The sequence below is a fragment of the Crinia signifera genome, chromosome 6 (assembly GCF_055691185.1).
Source record: "Crinia signifera chromosome 6, ASM5569118v1, whole genome shotgun sequence".
Classification (NCBI taxonomy): domain Eukaryota; kingdom Metazoa; phylum Chordata; class Amphibia; order Anura; family Myobatrachidae; genus Crinia; species Crinia signifera.
This window is the reverse complement of record NC_139222.1, coordinates 36,199,805-36,218,790: the sequence shown is the minus strand read 5'-3', so window position 1 is coordinate 36,218,790 and position 18,986 is coordinate 36,199,805. Positions and strand designations below refer to the sequence as shown.

The following is an 18,986-nucleotide window of genomic DNA, read 5'->3' as shown; positions in this document are numbered from 1 at the left end:
GCACTGGGGAAGATCCCAGGATGCCTGAGGTAGCGGGGTATTTAAACCCAGCACAGGTGAATCATTTTGGGCGTCCTCTCTTCCATGCACTGACCTAGAGACAGCTGCGCTTCTGAGTAAGGTAAAAGAGCTGTGTTTTACTTGCTGCTACTTTGTGCCGTAGACAGTGTACATGTGTATACTAAACCTGCATGATCTGGTTGTGCAGGTCTGTCTATACTGCTGCCAAGAAAATGGATCTGCCCTCCCCCCATAGGTCTGATAGTGCCCTTGTGAGGTAAGCTCTACAGTAATTTTTCCAGGAAATGGTTTTTTCTCAGTAGTTTAGATAGTGACGGATGCCTCTATTTTTATTTTTGTCTTTTTTGCTAGTGTGCCTCCTAAAGAAGCAGACACAGTCCCAAAAAAGAAAACCGCAAAAAAGAAGAATATTGATAGAAAGTGTATGGAATGCGACGCTGCATTTTCAAGTCCTCAGGAGAAATCTCTGTGTGACAGATGCGAGGTTAACCCTATACCAGCCCCAGACCAGTCTAAGATTCTACTTGATCTAATGGACTGGATGAGGAACTCATTTGTATCAAAACAGGAGTTCCAAAGTTCCCAGGCGAACAAGAGATCTAGGGACCAAGCAGACCTCAGTGATGGAGACGCCTCCTCAGAGGGTCAGATAGGGGATAAGGATGACACTTCTTCTGAAGAAGGAGAAATCAAGGAAGACCTCAGAGCGTTTAATTTTGATAATGTAGAAAGCATACTGAAGGCTATCTATAAGACCATGAATATCAAGGAGACAGTCACTCCTACCGAAGGGGAGGATATACTGTACGAAGATAGGTCGAAAAAGGGTAGGCACTTCCCAGTCCACAAAGTCATGAAGGATATAATCCTGAAAGAGTGGTCGAACCTGGATAAAAGACAGGGGAAACTGTCAAGGATAGACCATATGTACCCAGTCAAAGACGAACTGTTTTTAAAGTGGTGCACGTTGCCAAAAGTGGACGCTGCAGTGGCGGAGCTAACCTCCAAGACCACGATTCCCCTAGAAGACGGGGCATCCTTTAAAGATCCCATGGACAGGAAAATGGAGGGGTCCCTGAGGAAACTGCATTTTTCGTCAGCTGTAGCACTAAAATCAGGGGTGTCGATCGCATCAGTAGTCAGGGCGCTGAGACTCTGGAGCACGTCACTGCACACTGATATCAATGAAAAGATATCTAGGCAGTATCTCCTAAAGAACCTGGAAATGATGCAGAAGGCAATTGAGTTTGTCTGTGAGGCCTCAATAGACATGGTATCCTTCTCGGCAAGATCCATGGCGGCAGGCGTGTCGACAAGGAGAGCTCTCTGGCTCAGAGCCTGGGCAGCGGACTCCCACTCAAAGAACAGACTGGTGTCCCTTCCATTCGAAGGCGAGCAGCTCTTTGGTTCGAAATTGGATGCACTGATCCACAGAATTACAGGTGGAAAATCCCTCAAGCTGCCGCAAGATAAAAAGCCAAGATTTCCGTTTACATCCTCATCTAGGCAGCAATACAGAGCGGCAAGGGGATATAGGCCCGGGAGGCCCTATTACCAGAGAGGAATGTTCCAGGCGTCGAAACAGTCCTTTCGCCAGAACTTTAGAAGAGGGCCCAGACAATGACAACTACAGCCCATGTGTGGGAGCCCGCCTGTTGCAGTTTTCAAGAATCTGGGAAAACACGGTCCAGGACAGATGGGCAATGAGAATCATAAGAGAAGGATACTCAATAGAATTTATACAGATACCAAGAAGAGACCGATTCTGGGTATCGAGAACTCCCAAGAAAGGGGTAGGTAGAACGTATAGAGATGAACAAGATTGTAACACAATTGCAGGTTATAAAAGCGATAGAATTAGTACCAGACCGAGAACAGAAAGAGGGTTTCTACTCGGACATCTTCCTGGTAAAGAAGAGCTCAGGGAGCTACCGCATGATATTGAACTTAAAGAAGCTGAACAGATATGTGAATACGAGAAAGTTCAGGATGGAAACCCAGAAGTCAATTCTGGCGGGCATAGAAGTAGGCGACTTTATGGTCTCTCTCGACCTCAAGGACGCATATTACCATGTCCCAATCAAGGTCCAGGACAGGAAGTTCCTGAGGTTCTGCGTGATGGGCAAGCACTACCAATTCAGATGTCTCCCCTTCGGCTTGGCCACATCCCCCCGAGTATTCACAAAGCTCCTGGTTACCTTAATAGCGGAACTGAGGCTAAAGCACATTCGGATCTGGCCGTACCTAGACGACCTGCTGATTGCGGCCTCGTCAGAAAGGAGGGTCCAAAGGGACTTAGAGACCGTGATAGAATTTCTTCAGGTCCACGGCTGGATAATAAACTTCCAAAAAAGTCAGTTGAAGCCATCAAGAAAAGTACAGTTTCTGGGGGTCGTGATAAACTCCGAAGTTTTCGAAGTGAGTCTTTCAAAAGAAAGGTGTCAGAGGATAAGATCGGCAATCAAGGTCATAGTAAAGTCAAAATCAATCCAACTAAAGGAGCTGGTAAAACTGCTAGGCATGATGATGTCAACTATTGGAACAGTCCCATGGGCTCACTGGAAGCTGAGGAAGCTCCAATGGTCAATTCTGCCATATATAAAAAGAGGTGCAGCTTTGGAGACCAGCATCAGAGTATCACCACAAGTGATAGAATCACTGAACTGGTGGAGGAGCATGGGGATGGAAGAAAGAGCGACATCATTGGCTCTCCCTTCTTTTCAGGTGGTCACAACAGACGCCAGCTCAACTGGATGGGGGGCCCATCTAGAGGACCTGACAATCCAAGGAGTATGGTCAGCAAAAGAGAGCCGAAAGTCGTCCAACTGGAGAGAAGCAGAGGCAGTCTGGCGGGCGATAAACCACTTTGCAGAAAGACTGATCGGAAGGCACCTAAGAGTCTTCTCAGACAACACGACAGTGGTTTCGCACCTGAATCATCAGGGCGGAACAAGAAGCAAAGATCTGATGTCAGTTGTCTCAAAGATCATGAGCTGGGCAACAGAGAACATCCTTTCATTGACAGCCGTATTTGTCCCAGGGGAAGAAAATACCCTGGCAGACTTCCTGAGCAGGAGCAAGATTCTTCCGGGAGAATGGGAGCTGGACTCAGACGTATTCAATCAGGTAGTCCAAAGGTTCGGGAGGCCAGAGGTGGACCTCATGGCGACGACCGCGAACAGGAAGGTCAGAAAATTCTTCTCCAGGTTTTATCTATACCAGACAGCGGCAGTAGACGCTTTTTCGATAAAATGGAGCTTCCAATTGGGGTACGTGTTCCCCCCATTCCCCCTGATACACAGAGTATTAAAGAAAATCATAGAGGACGAGGTCACAGTGATCATAATTCTCCCTTTCTGGCCGAGGAGGTCGTGGTTCTCCACGGTCCTGAAGTTGGCAGTCCAGAGCCCCATGACTCTACCTCTAGTTCCCGGCCTGATACACCAGGGCCCAGTGGCTCATCAAAATCCAGAGACACTATCATTGAGGGCATGGAAATTGAGAGGAGGATCCTGAAAAGTCGTGGCCTATCGGATCAAGTGGTCAACTTGCTTCTCAAAGCGAGGAAAGAAGTCTCTTCCCTAGTATACTATCGAGTATGGAAAGCCTTCATCCGCTGGCGGGGTTCAGCAAATGATATAGATCAGACCACCATTTCACAAGTATTACAATTTCTGTACTTGGGGTACGAAGGGGGGTTGGCCGGATCAACCCTGAAAGTCCAGGTTTCAGCCCTTAGTGTATTATTGGGAAGGAAACTGGCAGAAGAGGACCTCATCAAGAGGTTCGGTAATGCAGTTAAAAGAACTCGACCGGCGTTCAGATCACTGGTGGCACCCTGGGACCTGAACCTAGTCCTGAATGCTCTCACAAAGGAGCCCTTTGAGCCACTACAAGAGACAGCCTGGAAGTACCTGAACTGGAAGATCCTGTTTCTGGTTGCAGTCACGTCGGCGAGGAGGATCAGTGAGCTGCAGGCCCTGTATATAGAGGAACCCTATCTAATTCTGTTCCCAGACAAGGTAGTCCTGAGAACGCATCCCGACTTCCTACCAAAAGTCGTGAGCTCCTTTCATATAAACCAAGAGATCACGCTCCCAGCCTTTTATCCTGATCCTAAGGATAAGACGGAAGAAATCTGGCACACACTGGATCTAGTGAGAGGTATCACTATTTACCTGGACAGAGTGAAAGAGAGCAGGATCTCAAAGAATCTATTTATAGTCACGGAAGGGGCAAGAAGAGGATTGTCCCCATCTAGACAGACTATGGCAAGATGGATTCGTGACCTCATCACATTCAGCTACAAGCAAGAGGGGCAAGAAGCCCCGAGCATCATAAAGGCACACTCCACTAGGGCCATGGCGACGTCATGGGCAAGGAAGGCTCAAGCGTCGATCAAAGACATCTGCGGCGCAGCTACCTGGAAGTCTGTGCATACTTTCTCAAGACATTACGCCCTTAACGTCTCAAAACCATGTTTTGGGGAACAAGTTCTCCACAGTGTCCTTACTGATTAAATTACTTTACTTGACATTATGGTGTCCCTCCCTCTTTCTGCTTTGGTATAATCCCAAGGTCCTGGCTGCCATGGGGATCGTAGAAGAAAGGCTCCAATTATACTTACGATAATTGCTTTTCTTCCTAGAGATCCCATGGCAGCCATTAGTTTGCCCTCCCCTTGTGTGTTTTTTTCTTAGGACCGAAGTTGAAGAGACACTCAAAAAGACAAGGAGGAAGGGGAGGAGAGAGGCTTTATACAGGAAGGGGGAGGTCCTGGAAAAAAACAACCTGTCTATCTGAAGGGAGAGGGATGAAATCCCAAGGTCCTGGCTGCCATGGGATCTCTAGGAAGAAAAGCAATTATCGTAAGTATAATTGGAGCCTTTGAAGCTTAGTGCATATGTCCCTCAAAGTTTAACCAAATGAAAGCCAAATCAGTGGATATATGTACCCTCGCCAAGCATCCCGATCATAGTCCAGGTAGATGGCCAGAAAATAGCTTACCAACTTTTTGAACTGGTCAACCTATTGCTTATCTATCGTCCAGAGCCCTAATGCTGTGGTTCCCAACCTCGGTCCTCAAAGACCCCCAACAGTTCATGTTTTACAGATCACCTGTCATTGAGTAATGATGAGTGCACCACTCCTTACGCACTGACACATTTTGAAAGATCCTCAGGTGAAGCTAATTATTTTAACTGAAGTTGAGAACCACTAGCCTAAAGCACCAGCCAATTGGCTTTTAACTGTCATTGCAAGGGGTGTGTCAAAAATGACAGGAGCAGATTGGTTGGTCTCTCCTGTTATCTGTTTTTAATGTCACTAAATGTTATGGAAACCGTCTCCATATCATTTACCACACGTTACCTCAACCATCGTGACCACTGCAGGATCAAGATTTGTGGTTATCCTTTTCACTTGGATTCCCTTTTTTTATTCAAGTATCAACCTGATAGATGGTGTAGCTAAAGGGCAGGTAACTTGTACAGAGATACTTGTAGGACTGGTTTTCTTACTGCGCACTCAGGAATGCAGGATGTACAGATCTTAGGTTGTCCCGATACACTCCCCTGCTGCTGAACAAGCACTATCGTTCTAGAATTCAGGTTAGCTTCATGCATACAAATCAGCTTATGGGTGTTTTATGGCATTCAGTTGCCTTGTCATTGAGATAATATCAAGAATGGTTGGATGTCTTTATAGTCATTGGTATTGTATATAGTTAGGAGGACCTGATTGGTTGGTTCTTGATAGCAGTCTTTCCTTCTGTCACATGCTCACTGCTGCCCCACTTGTCACCCTTGTCTGTAAGCCCCTCCCCTTTTTAGAATGTAAGCTCTCCCAAGCAGGGCCCTTTTTCCACTCATGTATTTTTCCTGGCATCTAACGCTCCGCTTCTGCCACCAGTGGTGCTTATTTCAGTGTCATGGCTGATGCAGCAATATTTATACATCATGTCCTTGTCCTATGTTGTCTTGTTCCTTTTGTCTTTCTTGTGTTGCTCATTTCTTTATGTAGTTTGTTAGGTGCTGCAGAACCCTTGTTGCACCATTTAATTAAAAGAGGATCATTTATAATCATGCACATAAAATTGTTTCCACTCACATGGAGGTAGAGATGTGTTCCAGTTGGCAGCAGTAGCTGTGTCTTTTTCTGCTAGGTGTATGTCCCACTAAACCGTATTATGTGCCGCAAACTCAGTCCCTATTAGCCACCAGTAAGATACAGATGTCTCTGGAATGTCTTGTATACACTCCATTTTTTCCAATTTTGTCTAAACACACTCCAACTCTATATATACCTGAGCGACCAAGTGTACAGATAACTGCCCGCAGCAGAGCGTTCCGAAACATCCAATCACAAGCGTTCCGCTTGTACCGGCGATAAACACCCTCTATTTGTACCTACTGTACCACCCCTACGCCACATGGGACAGTGCATTGGACACATGGTATTAATCGTACTACAACATTGGTCTTGCCACAACATTTATCCGAACTATGCTGGTATGAAACCACATTTTTTATGGTTACATTTCATAGTTCATAGACCAAACCCAGTGGCGGATTCAGGGGGGGGGCACCCGGGCACGTGCCCCCCCTGTCATTCAATTTGTAGATGAGGACCAGAGCTTTCCAACGAGCCCAGCCCCGTGTCTCTAGCCCCCCGGAAACCGGAGATATCGCCTGGCAAATCTGTAACATTTTTTCCCCATAGGATAATATGGGACCTGTCAATTCCGACCCCCACCTAGTTCCGACGGCTGCCAGTTCCCCCCCTGGCATCACAGGAGCTTGTGGTTGATGTCATTCAATTCCAAATCGCTGGGCCTTCAATATGATACCAGGATGGTCCATATCGGTCAATCGTTTCCAGAGATATAGCGTGTAAATCGATTTTTTTTATTTTTGAAATGTAATTTCATGGCTGTTCATGTTCTTTGAGGGCAGATTACTCTAGAACCAAACGTTCCAGTTTCACTGGACCAAAATCATTCAAAGCCCACTCAAAAGTTCTTCAATATGATACTTGTCTCATGTAAATGGGTCAGTTAGTTCCGAAGATATAGCCGGTTAAATGAGATAACTGGTTAAAGGGGGGGGAGGGGTGGTTTTCTCTCCCCCTCACACCAGAAAATGCAGGGACTAGGCTGGTGTAAAAGGGGCCAACCTGGGAATGCATTTTCTGGTGTGAAATGGGTATTATTTCAAATAGCTGGGACCTGAAGTGCTCGGAATACAGCCAGGCTCTGCCACTGTCAGTGGCTATCACTTCTGCCTGGCGGCGGCTGTCCCCCATTTACCACGAGCATGTATTCCCCATTGGCAATGAGCATGTAATCCCACATGGCAACAAGCATGGAACCTCTGGCAATGAGCATGGAACCCTTGGCAATGAGCATGTAGATAAGCAGCACTTACTGTATGTAGCATAATTTTTAATAGGCATTATGGTGTTTGGCATAATACATAATGGACATTATGCCGTGTAACTTAACGTGCAGTGGACATTATGGTGTAAATCAGGCATGTCCAACGTTGGCCCTCCAGATGTTGTGAAACTACACATCCCAGCATGCTTTGCCACAGTTTTGCTATTAGAGAATGCTAAAACTATTGCAAAGCATGCTGGAATGTGTAGTTTCACAACATCTGTAAGGCCAACGTTGGACATGACTGGTGTAAATGTTTAATGCACACCTTTGGTGGACAATGTCCCTGTTTATGAAGCGTATTGTGAATTTTGTCTTAATCTGTGTGGCATTTTGTGAATTCTGGCTCAATCCGTGTGGCATTATGTGAATTTTGTCTCAATCCATGTGGCATTATGTGAATTTTGGCTCAATCCGTGTGTTATTATGTGAATTTTGGCTCAATCCATGTGTTATTATGTGAATTTTGGCTCAATCCGTGTGTTATTATGTGAATTTTGGATCAATCCTTGTGACATTATGTGAATTTTGGCTCAATCCGTGTGGCATTATGTGAATTTTGGCTCAATCCATGTGGCATTATGTGAATTTTGGCTCAATCCGTGTGGCATTATGTAAATTTTGGCTCATTCCATTTGGCATCATGTGTAAGGGGCAAGTATAATGGGGTCTAGTATTTTGTTGCATAATGTGTAGAAGTTGTATATGGTGTTGTACACTACACTCAAGGACATGCCCCCTGTTGAGTGGCCACACCCCCTTTTCCAGAGCGTGCCTTTGGCGCGCGCACAACTACATCTTTCACTTTTGTTGCCATGGTGGGCCTGCGAACTTTAAATGCCAGGGCCTATTTTTACGCAATCAGTTTTTATTAGAAATATAGAAATAGTCATACAAACAGTCTTCAGTACAAACAGTCTTCAGTCTAGAACAAAGTAGTGCACTCAAGTACAGTATAAAACATTTGAATGATCCAGTGCAAAATTCAATATACAGTAAACAAGCGTTTCCTTCCCCAGGATCTAGATGACAATTTATCCCGAGCGATGTCCGAACGGCTGAACAGGCCACTGAAGGCTGAATACATATAATGACGTAGTATATGACAATAAGTTGTTTAAAGAAGGAAACATAGTGAAGAAAAAAGAGGGGACAGAAGGGGAGAAAAAAAAAAAAAAAGGGGGTAGGGTGGGTATGAGGAGGTTGCCCAGGGTTCACGTAAGGGCAGGGACCTGACCTGCCGAGGTTACAGTAGCGTACTCTGGGGATTCCTTGAAGGTGAGCCAGCTCAGCCAAGTGGCAGCAAAAGTCTGCGCCGGATCCTTCAGGAAAGAAGTTAGATCTTCCATGGCCGTGTATAGGTCAATTCTGCGGAACCAGTGGGAGATAGGGGGAGGTTCCGAAGACCTCCAGTGACATGGTATTACCGCCCTCGCTGCATTCAGTAGGTGCCTAATCAGGGACTTTTTAAATTTAGAAATGGGTAGGTCTACAAGGTTAAATAACCAGAACTCTGGGCAGAAAGGTAAGGGAGCACTAGTTATTTTTTCCGCTAGACTATGGATCTGGCGCCAGTATGATTGAATAGATGGGCAGGACCACCATATATGTATATGTGAGCCCTGAGACTGATTACACCTCCAGCAGAGATTGGGTAGCGTTCTATTCATTTGGTGCAGTGTCGACGGACATCTATACCAGCGCGACATAATCTTATATTGGGTTTCTAGAGTCTGTATCGAAGATGAGGAAGCAAAAATATACTTAAAGATCTTAGACCATTGGTCTCCCGACAAATCCCGACCCAGCTCCTTGTTCCATGCCACAGCATAGGCAGGCCTGTCGTCTGCAAGGTTACTTAGGCATATCTGATATAATTTAGAGACCAAATGTCTTGGGGACTCTTGCGAGAGGATAAGTGATTCAAAAGGAGTGGGTTCCCAACCCTGCTCCCGGACGGGGAGGGAGGAAACATAATGTCTGATCTGGAGGTAAAGCCAGAAGAGGTTCGCCGGGAGGCCAATGTCAGAGCGCAGTTCGGAGAAGGATCTCAACCCAGATTTATCTACTAGCTGTCCTAAATAAGACACATCTATCGAGTGTCGCGCAGGTAGAGTCCGCAGGGCATTTCCCGGGGGGAACTCAGGGTTATTTATTAAGGGGGTAAGAAGCGAGGTGCCTGATTTAAAATAGGGGAGGTTTCTATACCTTACCCAGCATTGGAGTGTGGGAGTTAAGGTTGGGTGTCTCGTAAGGGGTATCTTCCGAAGCCAGGGTGCAACCCGAGGGGAAATACCCACCGCATGGCCTTCAATGGCAGGCCATTGCTTATGTTGTAGAGGTCTCGTCATCTCCATAATCCTGGAGAGGTGTACCGAGTGGTAATAGCTAAGAAAGTGGGGAAGTTGCAGTCCTCCTCTGTCGCGGTTTTGTATGAGGATTCTTTGGGAGATTCGTGGCCTGCGGTTACCCCAGACAAATTTCCCGACTATACCTTGTAACTCCTTAAAGAAGGAGGATGGGATCATGATCGGGAGGGTCTGCAATAAATACAATATTCTCGGGAGAATGTTCATCTTTACCGTGTTCACTCTGCCCAGCCAAGACAGTCGAAGGGCCGACCATTTTGCAAATTCTGCTTTTATATTGGTCAGTAATGGAAGAAAATTGAGCCGGAAGAGATTGGCGTTATTTTTTGATAGCTGGATGCCCAGGTATTTAAAATGGTCATCACGCCATTGAAATGAGAACGCCTTTTTAAATCCCTCGACTAAATTGCCTGGTGCAGAGATATTCAAGGCAACAGATTTTGAATAGTTAATTTTAAAATTTGATAAGTGAGCAAACCTTTCAAATTCTAGCATCAGGGACGGCAGAGAGGTGATTGGGTCTGATATTGATGCCAGGAGGTCATCAGCATAAAGAGCGAGCTTATGTTCCGTCCGTCCAACCTCTATGCCCTTAATATCTCCATTCTGTCGGATCGCACGTGCCAATGCCTCTATACATAAAACAAAAATTAGGGGCGAGAGGGGGCAGCCCTGTCGCGTACCATTATTAATTCTAAACGAATCCGAAAGGGCTCCGTTGACTCTCACCCGGGCGGAGGGGGTGCTATATAAGGCAAGGATACGGTAATAGCAGCTCGGGCCTAGCCCGATATGTTTAAGTAAGGCTTCCATAAAGGACCAATCTATTCTATCAAAGGCCTTTTCTGCGTCTGTTGACAGGAAGACCACAGGCGCCTTCTGAAGCCCTGCAAAGTGTATTAAGTCAATTGCTTTAGTTGTGTTATCCTTAGCTTCCCGCCCATTAACGAATCCTACCTGATCTCCGTGAACTAGTTCAGGGAGAAGGGATCCCAGACGTTGCGCGATGAGTTTAGCATAAAGTTTCAGATCTGCATTTAGAAGCGAGATTGGCCTATAGCTTGCGCATTGGGCCGGGTCTTTTCCCTCTTTGAGAATTACAGAGATGTGGGCCTCTAGGCTTTGGGGCGAAAAACTAGAGTCCTTAGATATAGAATTACAGGCTTTTAAGAAAAGAGGCATTAGAGTCGAGCCGAAGGATTTGTAATAGCTTATTGTAAATCCATCCGGGCCGGGGCTCTTTCCGGAAGGAGTGTTCTTGAGGGCCTGTTCAAGCTCTTCTATAGTAAAGGGTTGTTCAAGCCATTGTACATCCACCTCCGAGAGGCGTGGGAAATGGGCCGAAGTCAAGTAATTGTCAATGTCCTGTTTTAGGGTAGTCCTGTCAGGTTGACATGAGTCCCCCCTCAAGTTATATAGACGGGTATAAAAGTCTTCAAAGGCCTTCGCGATCTGTGGGAAAGTGTGGGCCTTTTTACCGGTATGATCGACTACATTTTGGACATATGTTTGCGCCCTTTGGGCTCTAAGGGCTTTCGCTAGCATCGAGCCAGGTTTATTACCCCATAGATAGAATTTGTGCCTACACTTACGAAGTTCTAATTTCGTTTTATCCTGTAGCAATTGATTAAGCGACGATCTGGCCTTAGTTAATTCCTGTAGTACCGTAGGGGAGAGGGAGGTTTTGTGAGAGAGTTCCAGGGTCTTTATTTGTTCTAACAATTCCGCTTTCTTAGCCTCCTTTTCTTTTTTAATCAAGGTTCCCAGCTGTATACATTTTCCCCTAATCACACATTTGTGTGCCTCCCAGATAGATATTGGGGACGCTAATTCGTTGTCGTTGTTAGAAATATAATCCGAAATCACGGAAGCCAGTTCCTTTTTCGCCCTAACATCTGAGAGGAGAAGCTCATTAAAACGCCAAGACCACATCCGCGGGGGAGCGAGGGGAGTTATAATTCTGGCACAGATAGGGGCATGGTCGGACCATGTAATCTGACCCACATCACTGCTAGCAAAGTGTTGTAGGAACTGGTGGTCCACCAAGAAGTAATCTATCCGGGAGTACACTGAGTGTGGATGTGAGAAATAGTTGTAATCTTTTACAGATGGGTGGTGTACCCTCCACAAGTCTATCAACTGGTGTTCATGGAGAAGCTGTTTAACCTTACGGTGATCACGGAGGCGAGGAGAATTGGGGGGGGGATTACAGTCTATTGATGGATCTAGTGACCAGTTAAAATCTCCTCCAAATATTAGGCAGCCCTCTCTCAATGGCGCGATAAGACGCAGGACCTTACTAAGGAATTGTCGTTGGTGTACATTGGGGAAGTACACATTAACAAATGTGTATTTTTGAGAAAAAAGTGTGAGTTTGAGTACTTGGCACCGTCCTTCTATTAAATTATGATGGGTAACCTCTGTTGGGTGGAGTCTACGAGACAATAATATGGCTACTCCTAGGGTCTTACCTAGTGGGTTGTTGCTGGTGTATATAGCAGGGTAGAAGTGGTTGTATAATCTAGGTGCAGCGTCTTTTTTGAAATGGGATTCTTGGATGAAGGCAATGTCGACCTTTTTGGACTTAAGTTCTCTCAGCAAAGTAGACCTTTTTTCCGGCACATTAAGACCTTTTACATTCAGGGAAAAAAGGTTAAGGGTTAGTGCATTCCGTGTCGACATTTCAAAGAAAATGTGGGGGGATGAACAGCGAATGGAGGCCTTCCTACCATATCTATGAATCCATAAGGGGCGAGAACCCTGGGCAGGGGGGGGGGGAGGAGGGCAGGAGAAGAGAAAGGGAAGAAGGAAGAGAAGGAAAAACATACAATATATCTCTTAACACAAGAATTTGAAAACTCATAAACAAGATATATGAGAAAAACATAACCACTGGCGGAAACAGCGATGCCAATTATTGACAACGCCATCCAGCAACTGTGTGGTTCACCCATACTGGGGCACGTGTCCGCCACCTCCCCCGGGCCTAGAACAAAGCCACACTATTTGGAATCTAATATTTCTTAGACTAAAAGAGAAAACCCAACGGGAATGCAAAAAAGGAAAAATATATAGCATTGGGAAAGTATATCCACGTTGGAGTTAAATTATTTCAAGGACACCCCTCCTGAAAAGCACCACCCTGTAGATCAGTAGAGAAATCAGCTACCTCTACTAGGGGAATATTGAAAGTTGAAGTCTAACCCAGGGGTATGCGTCATCAGGAAAAGGACCGCCACGTCCCTATCTAGTTTTGTGAAGGGCAACAAATAACTTCGCCTCAACTACCCGTATCCAAAGTAACTTCATCTCAACTACCCGCACCCAACCAACCGAGGTCTAAATACTGTAAATTCTAATAATACCGGGGAGGGTCTCCCAAAGAGTGTAACATAACTATAACAGTAGTGACATCATTAAGAAACAGATTTCGCACATATAACTCTGTCAATATAAGGTCTTACGCATTCGACCAGTCTTCCATCTCCTCCCAGCTGAGCCAGACTAGCAGGTGAGTTCGTGTATCAGGTAACTGCGTCTCGATGGGCCGAGCCGGCAGAAGGAGACGCTCCAGGCTCCCTACCCGCCACCCGCCACGGCAGCTCACCCGGCGGCAGACGGGGAGGGTCCAGGCGGCTCATCATGTGGACCCAGTCGGCGAGGTGCGGCTTGGGTATATCCAGGGTCGAGCAGAAGGTGTCTAAGTCGGATGGTTCCTGTAGGATTGCTTGCTTCCCTTCATGTGATGCTTGGACACTGAATGGGAAGCCCCATCGAAATCTTATGTGTTTCTGTTTCAGAAGGTCCGTGAGGGGTTTGAGCATACGCCTCTGCTGGAGAGTGCTCCATGAGAGGTCGGGGAAGATGTTTATTCTGTCTCCATTGAACTCGATGGCTTCCAGTTTCCGTGACTTGAACAGAATGTCCTCTCGCTCTCTGTGGTAGTGCAGCCTGCAGATGACATCTCGTGGCTTCTCCGACTGCAAGCCTTGGGGTCTCAGGGCCCGATGAGCCCGATCGAATAGAATAGGGGTTTCTGGCGCAGCCTCTGTTATCTCATTAAAAATTTTTGTTAGAGCGTCTATCAGACCTGGGCCTTGGATATCTTCTGAGAGTCCACGGACCCGAAGGTTGTTCCTCCTCCCCCTGTTGTCTATATCGTCCAGACGACGCTGGAGAAGTTTTAATTCTTGGGCATGAGTGGCCGTCACCTCACGTAGCTTATCCTGGTAGTTTGACAGCGTATCAGTACGGTCCTCTAAAGTTGCAACTCTGTGTGTCGTCTGGGTAAGATCAGATTGGATAGCAGATACCTCCAGTTTGATTGACTCTCGTAGGGACTGTTCTAGATCCAAAAAATCTTTTTTGGACGGAAGGTCCGCTTTTGTGGGTAGGGTGCGGAGATAAGTCAGGACCTCAGATAGAGTCACTTCAGGGTTCTGAGGAGGAGATAGGACTGGAGATGACTCCATTTGAAGTGGGTCCCTCGGTGACCGTGAGGCCTCTGAGGAGGGCTGCGAGTCGTCTGCGTGTAAATCAGAGCTTGGAGTGAGATATCGAAATATATTTGGTTGTAGCTGGCTGCCACTTTGGCTTTTGGTCACCGGCGTCTGGGACCCTTTCCTTTTCCCCATATGTAGATAGGGTGCAGGGATCTCTGAGGGTGGGTGTCCTTAATAGATCAGTGGCTTGTCATCGTGGACTAGGTAAAGTGCGCCCAGAGGGAGGTAGCGTCAACACCCCCCCATATTTGGCGGGTGGCTAGGGGATCATGGCCTGGCAGCCAAACTAATTAGAGACTCATTATCACTAGACTCCGTCCGGGAGCCCACACCTCGGGCGGCACGTAATATCTAGGAGATATCCCCCAGGCTTCACAGAGGTCGGGGTGCCACAATGTTTAATGATGTCAACAAAATAGTCAATTTGAGCAAAACAGATGTAGATTATAGCTGGACGCCTAGCAGGTGATGGCGCACTGGGTAATTGAAGGTTCTAAATGCAGCTATCACAGGGTGTCAGGTTGGAGGAGTGTGCTGCCGAGAGTCTCCACCGGAGGGCACTCCAGGTTCATTAATGATATGGGTATACACTGATTGGAGGTAGCTAATGGGTATCTCCTCAAGGGATAAAGAGATATATATAGAAGAAAAACCCTAGGTCCTCAATCAGGCAATGCTAGTATATGATCTTTTATGAGTCTCAGAGTAAGGCAAGCAGCCCAGGGATAAATGTCCTCTCAGGGATGTGAATGTCCTTTGTGACAGTACTCCACCATAGACCTGATAGGGCAGGCTCAGGGGTCACTAGCAGAGATTGGGGTCACCCACAGTGTGTATTCCAAATTGTGCTGCCTGCATCCACTTACTGTGTATTTTAGCAGCACCCAAGCTGGGTGATCCGGCGAGGAGTATAGCTGCAGCACTGTGCAGTGGGTGGGCGCTGATCCCCTCGCTAAGATGGCCGCCGCTGCTGTTCTGGAGAGGGATCCGGTATGTAGGAGCCTTTTAAGTATCACCAGGGGCACCCAGCGACGATATTCCTTCCTTCAAGCTCCCCGGTGGTTCAGGCACAGGTCTCCCTCGTTACCCGGCGTCTGTCATCAATTCGCCGCCCCCCTCTAGTCTGCGGTAGTCAGGGCCGCGAGCGGTCCGGAAATCAAGGCCCCGGCTTTATCCCTTTGAACAGGCCGCAACCTGCAAGGGCTCACGGAGAGTCCCCCGGCTCTGCGGCGACGTTCTACGGGATGGCGGGGAGGTAAGGGAGGCACTCTGGTTAATCTGCGGCGTGTGAGGAGGCTTAAGCGCGGTCTAAACGAGCCGTCCTCAGGGAGCCCCACGGACTCGCGTCTTCCCCGCTCGGCAGCCAGGCCACGCCCCCCGCCAGGGCCTATTTTTAATCCCAAATGCCACCCTCTCTCTGCCGCTCTCTTAGCATGTACACTGGCACCACTAAAACTGGCCCTCCCCCACCTAAACCCTCTTTTATCATGGTGCCCCCCCTGTCATTTTATCCTGGATCCGCCCCTGACCAAACCAATGCATAGCACTGAAAATCCAAAATTACTATATAGAAGCAATCATTTCTCCGGCACTCGTAGATGAGGTAAATAAGCCATAACAAAATCCATCAAAGGACTTATTTGAATGTAGCATTAAGAGAAGACAGGTGAGAGTTGTATAGTAATGTGATTTGTTCAAGCAGTCTCGCACCTCTAGGTCATCAGTTTATTCGTCAACTATCTCTTTGTGAGGAACCCACCTACACGAAAAGCCAACATTAGTGGGACGTGGTATGGGCAGGCTTGCCATACTAGCCATTTAAACCAGGACACTAATGAATTACAGAGGTTCTGTGACTGGCTGACTTTGAGCCTGGTTTTAGTCATCCACAGAACCTAATGTAATCCATGAGCATCCTGGTTTAAAGGGCTAGACTGTAAGCCTAGGTACGGGACCCATGCAAGGACACCAAATGGGTTTTTAGTATGGCCTTCTTGCTGTAAGATGTGTTCATAAATGACTACTGTTTATTTTTTTCTACCGCAGGTTCCTCATATTCCAACTTCTACACAGCAACGGACTTCCCCCTTCAGATTATACTTCAAGAACTTGTGTTCTTTGAGGCTAGACTTCTACAACCCTCTGATCCCAGGCTGCATCTCCGACTACACCACTGTTGGGGAACCCCAAGCTCGGATCCCAAGTCTACCACTCAATGGAACATAATTTATGATGGGTGAGTTACAGTAACCGCCTGAATATTCTTGGAGATACTGCAAGCATGAGCATCATCACTCAATTAGTCTAGACCAGGGGTGGTCAAACTGGGCCTCTGTCTGCCAGTGTCCATGTTTTCCAACTCACCTAGCTGGTGCACAGCTGTAGTCCTTACGGTCACATTTTCAAACATTCTGCATTCATTCCTACTATAGATCCACAGGTTGCCTGAAAGATGGGGGGGGGGGGGGGGCACTAACATCCACCCTGCCCCACTCTACCCCCCTCACAGGCTACTGCATCGATACTAATCACATATGCTCTAACATATATGCGAAGAGCTACCCTTTGCGAAGCACTCAGCGGAGGGTAAGTGGGTCCCCGATTGCTCCCCCCTCCTCCTCCTACCTGCACCCGGAAGGGGAAGTATGGGTCTAGGGCAGAGGAGTTCACTGGTCTGGCCTGCACGGCAGGAGCCTGCCCGGACATAGGTGAGGGGGTCGTCAGCGGTCCTTGCGAGGCGGTGGTGGGCTTCTATGGGGTATCGCCAGCTTTTGCTGGAGGAACCCCCCCCCCCCCCACGCAGCAAAAACCAGCATGCGGGTTTTCCTGCATACAAAATGCGACAGGTTTTTATCACAGTTTTCCTTTAGTGCATCCCACCCATGAGCTGTTGGTAGATCCTGAGGACCAGTTTGGCCACCCCATATGATATGGTCATGTGATTTGAACTGGATAAAGACTTGATTATACAATGATGTACTGTAATATATATGCATATTATGGCTTTGTGCGTGTATGTTTGTCAACTTTTTTCTATTTTCTTAACCCTTGTAAATGTCAGTAAATACTATTCTCAGATATGGAAGGTATTGAAGTTTAAAAGAACCGGTATCTGTTTTAGTGTTCATTCTAGCACCCTGCGCATTTCAAAATCCATTCAGTTCCTCTTTTCCTGCCTGTCACACTCTGCTTTGGGGCGGGATGCTCTAACCCAGAAATGCGGTAAAAACCCCGGGTTTTTTTTACCGCATTTCTATGTTCTCTAAGGGCGGGATGTACTAAAGGAAAAATGCGGTAAAACGGGGGTTTTACCGCATTTTCCTATGTACCATCACCCGTCCGCCCCGTCTCCGCCTGGCAGGGTCTCGCCACCCTCTGGGTGGCAATACCCTATAGAAGCCTATGGGCTTCTATCGCTGTCCACGCGATCCCCCCTCCCGTCCTCCATCGATCTCCTCCTCCCCCAGCAGGTGTCACAGCCGGGAGGATATCCGGCTGCAGGGGGGAGGAGGAGACGCAGGGGGACACTGACAGCCGCCGGGATGTGACGGAGACCCCTGCACACCACATTACAGGTATCACGGGGGTCTTCGTCACCGCAACCCGATGCTGGCCGCATATGTTAGTACATATGCGGTAGCATCGCGGCGGCTGGCAGGCGAAGGGCAGCGATGTATATTAATACAGTGTCAGCGCTGCGGAGGGAATCGCCAGCAAAAGCATATGGGCTTCTTACCGCAGCGCTGTGTGAGGGATCCATCACGGTTCCCTCCCAGCATGCCCTGCGGCCAGCTCCGGCACTCTGCGCATGCGCAGATGGACTCCCGGGTCTCAGATGTGGCCGCATCCCAAGGGACAGCTCTTATCGCAATAGCTGTCCATTGCCTTAATAATCGCATATGTTAGAACATATGCGATCATTATGGGAAGCCCGGCGGAGGGGGGCTGCGGATTTAAGAACATCCCACCCTTGGTCCTTTAATACAGTTTGGTCTGTATTTAGATCTACACCAGACTGTGCTAGAAATGCCACAGCAGAGAGCGACACCCCAGTCCAGGAGGAGGAACTGCATGGGTTTTAATAGGTTCGGCAGCCCCACCCCTGGAACCTCCCCTCATCTTAACACTAGGCTGAAACCCTTTGTGACAGCTGATTATTATCCTGCTCCATAATGGAGTTTCCAGTGTAACCAGACCAGACCACCCTGTGATGGATGATACGTTTGTCTCCACAGATGTCCATACTCAGAAGATGATCCGATGACCAAGATGCTGCCGGGACCCGTTCCCTCAAGTTACCAAAGATTTGTGGTCTCGGCCTTCACTTTTATTGGTTCCCCAAACCACACACAGGTAGTGACAGGGCAAAGTAACAGACACTATATAATGAACAAAGCTGGCTTTAAAAAATACCGGCGTTGGATCACTTAAGTAATAAGTAACATGATTCCCTGGATCTCCTGACACTGGCATTATTGACGTGACAAAACATTTCTAATGCGTAGATTCAGTTTCCTCAGCATTCATGGCAGCTGCAACATGGAAAGATGTTGTGGTCTCGAGCGCTCTCTGGATTCTCTACCGGCGCCCTCCCTTACTTTACAAAGAGACTGCTTTTGCCTAAGGCGCATGCTGAATACAGGGTGTATAATGCCTGTA

At 47.4% G+C, this 18,986-nt stretch overlaps 1 protein-coding gene across 2 annotated transcripts in view; it reads left to right on the top strand.

Annotated features, from left to right (window-relative positions):
- LOC146007535 (zona pellucida sperm-binding protein 1-like) overlaps nt 1-18,986 on the top strand; it is a 30,389-nt gene that overhangs the window by 8,510 nt on the left and 2,893 nt on the right. For both annotated transcript variants that reach the window (XM_083145967.1, XM_083145968.1), the window contains exons 7-8: nt 16,374-16,563; nt 18,563-18,680. In XM_083145967.1, the coding sequence (XP_083002093.1) occupies nt 16,374-16,563; nt 18,563-18,680 (308 nt within the window). The remainder of the gene's footprint in view (nt 1-16,373; nt 16,564-18,562; nt 18,681-18,986) is intronic.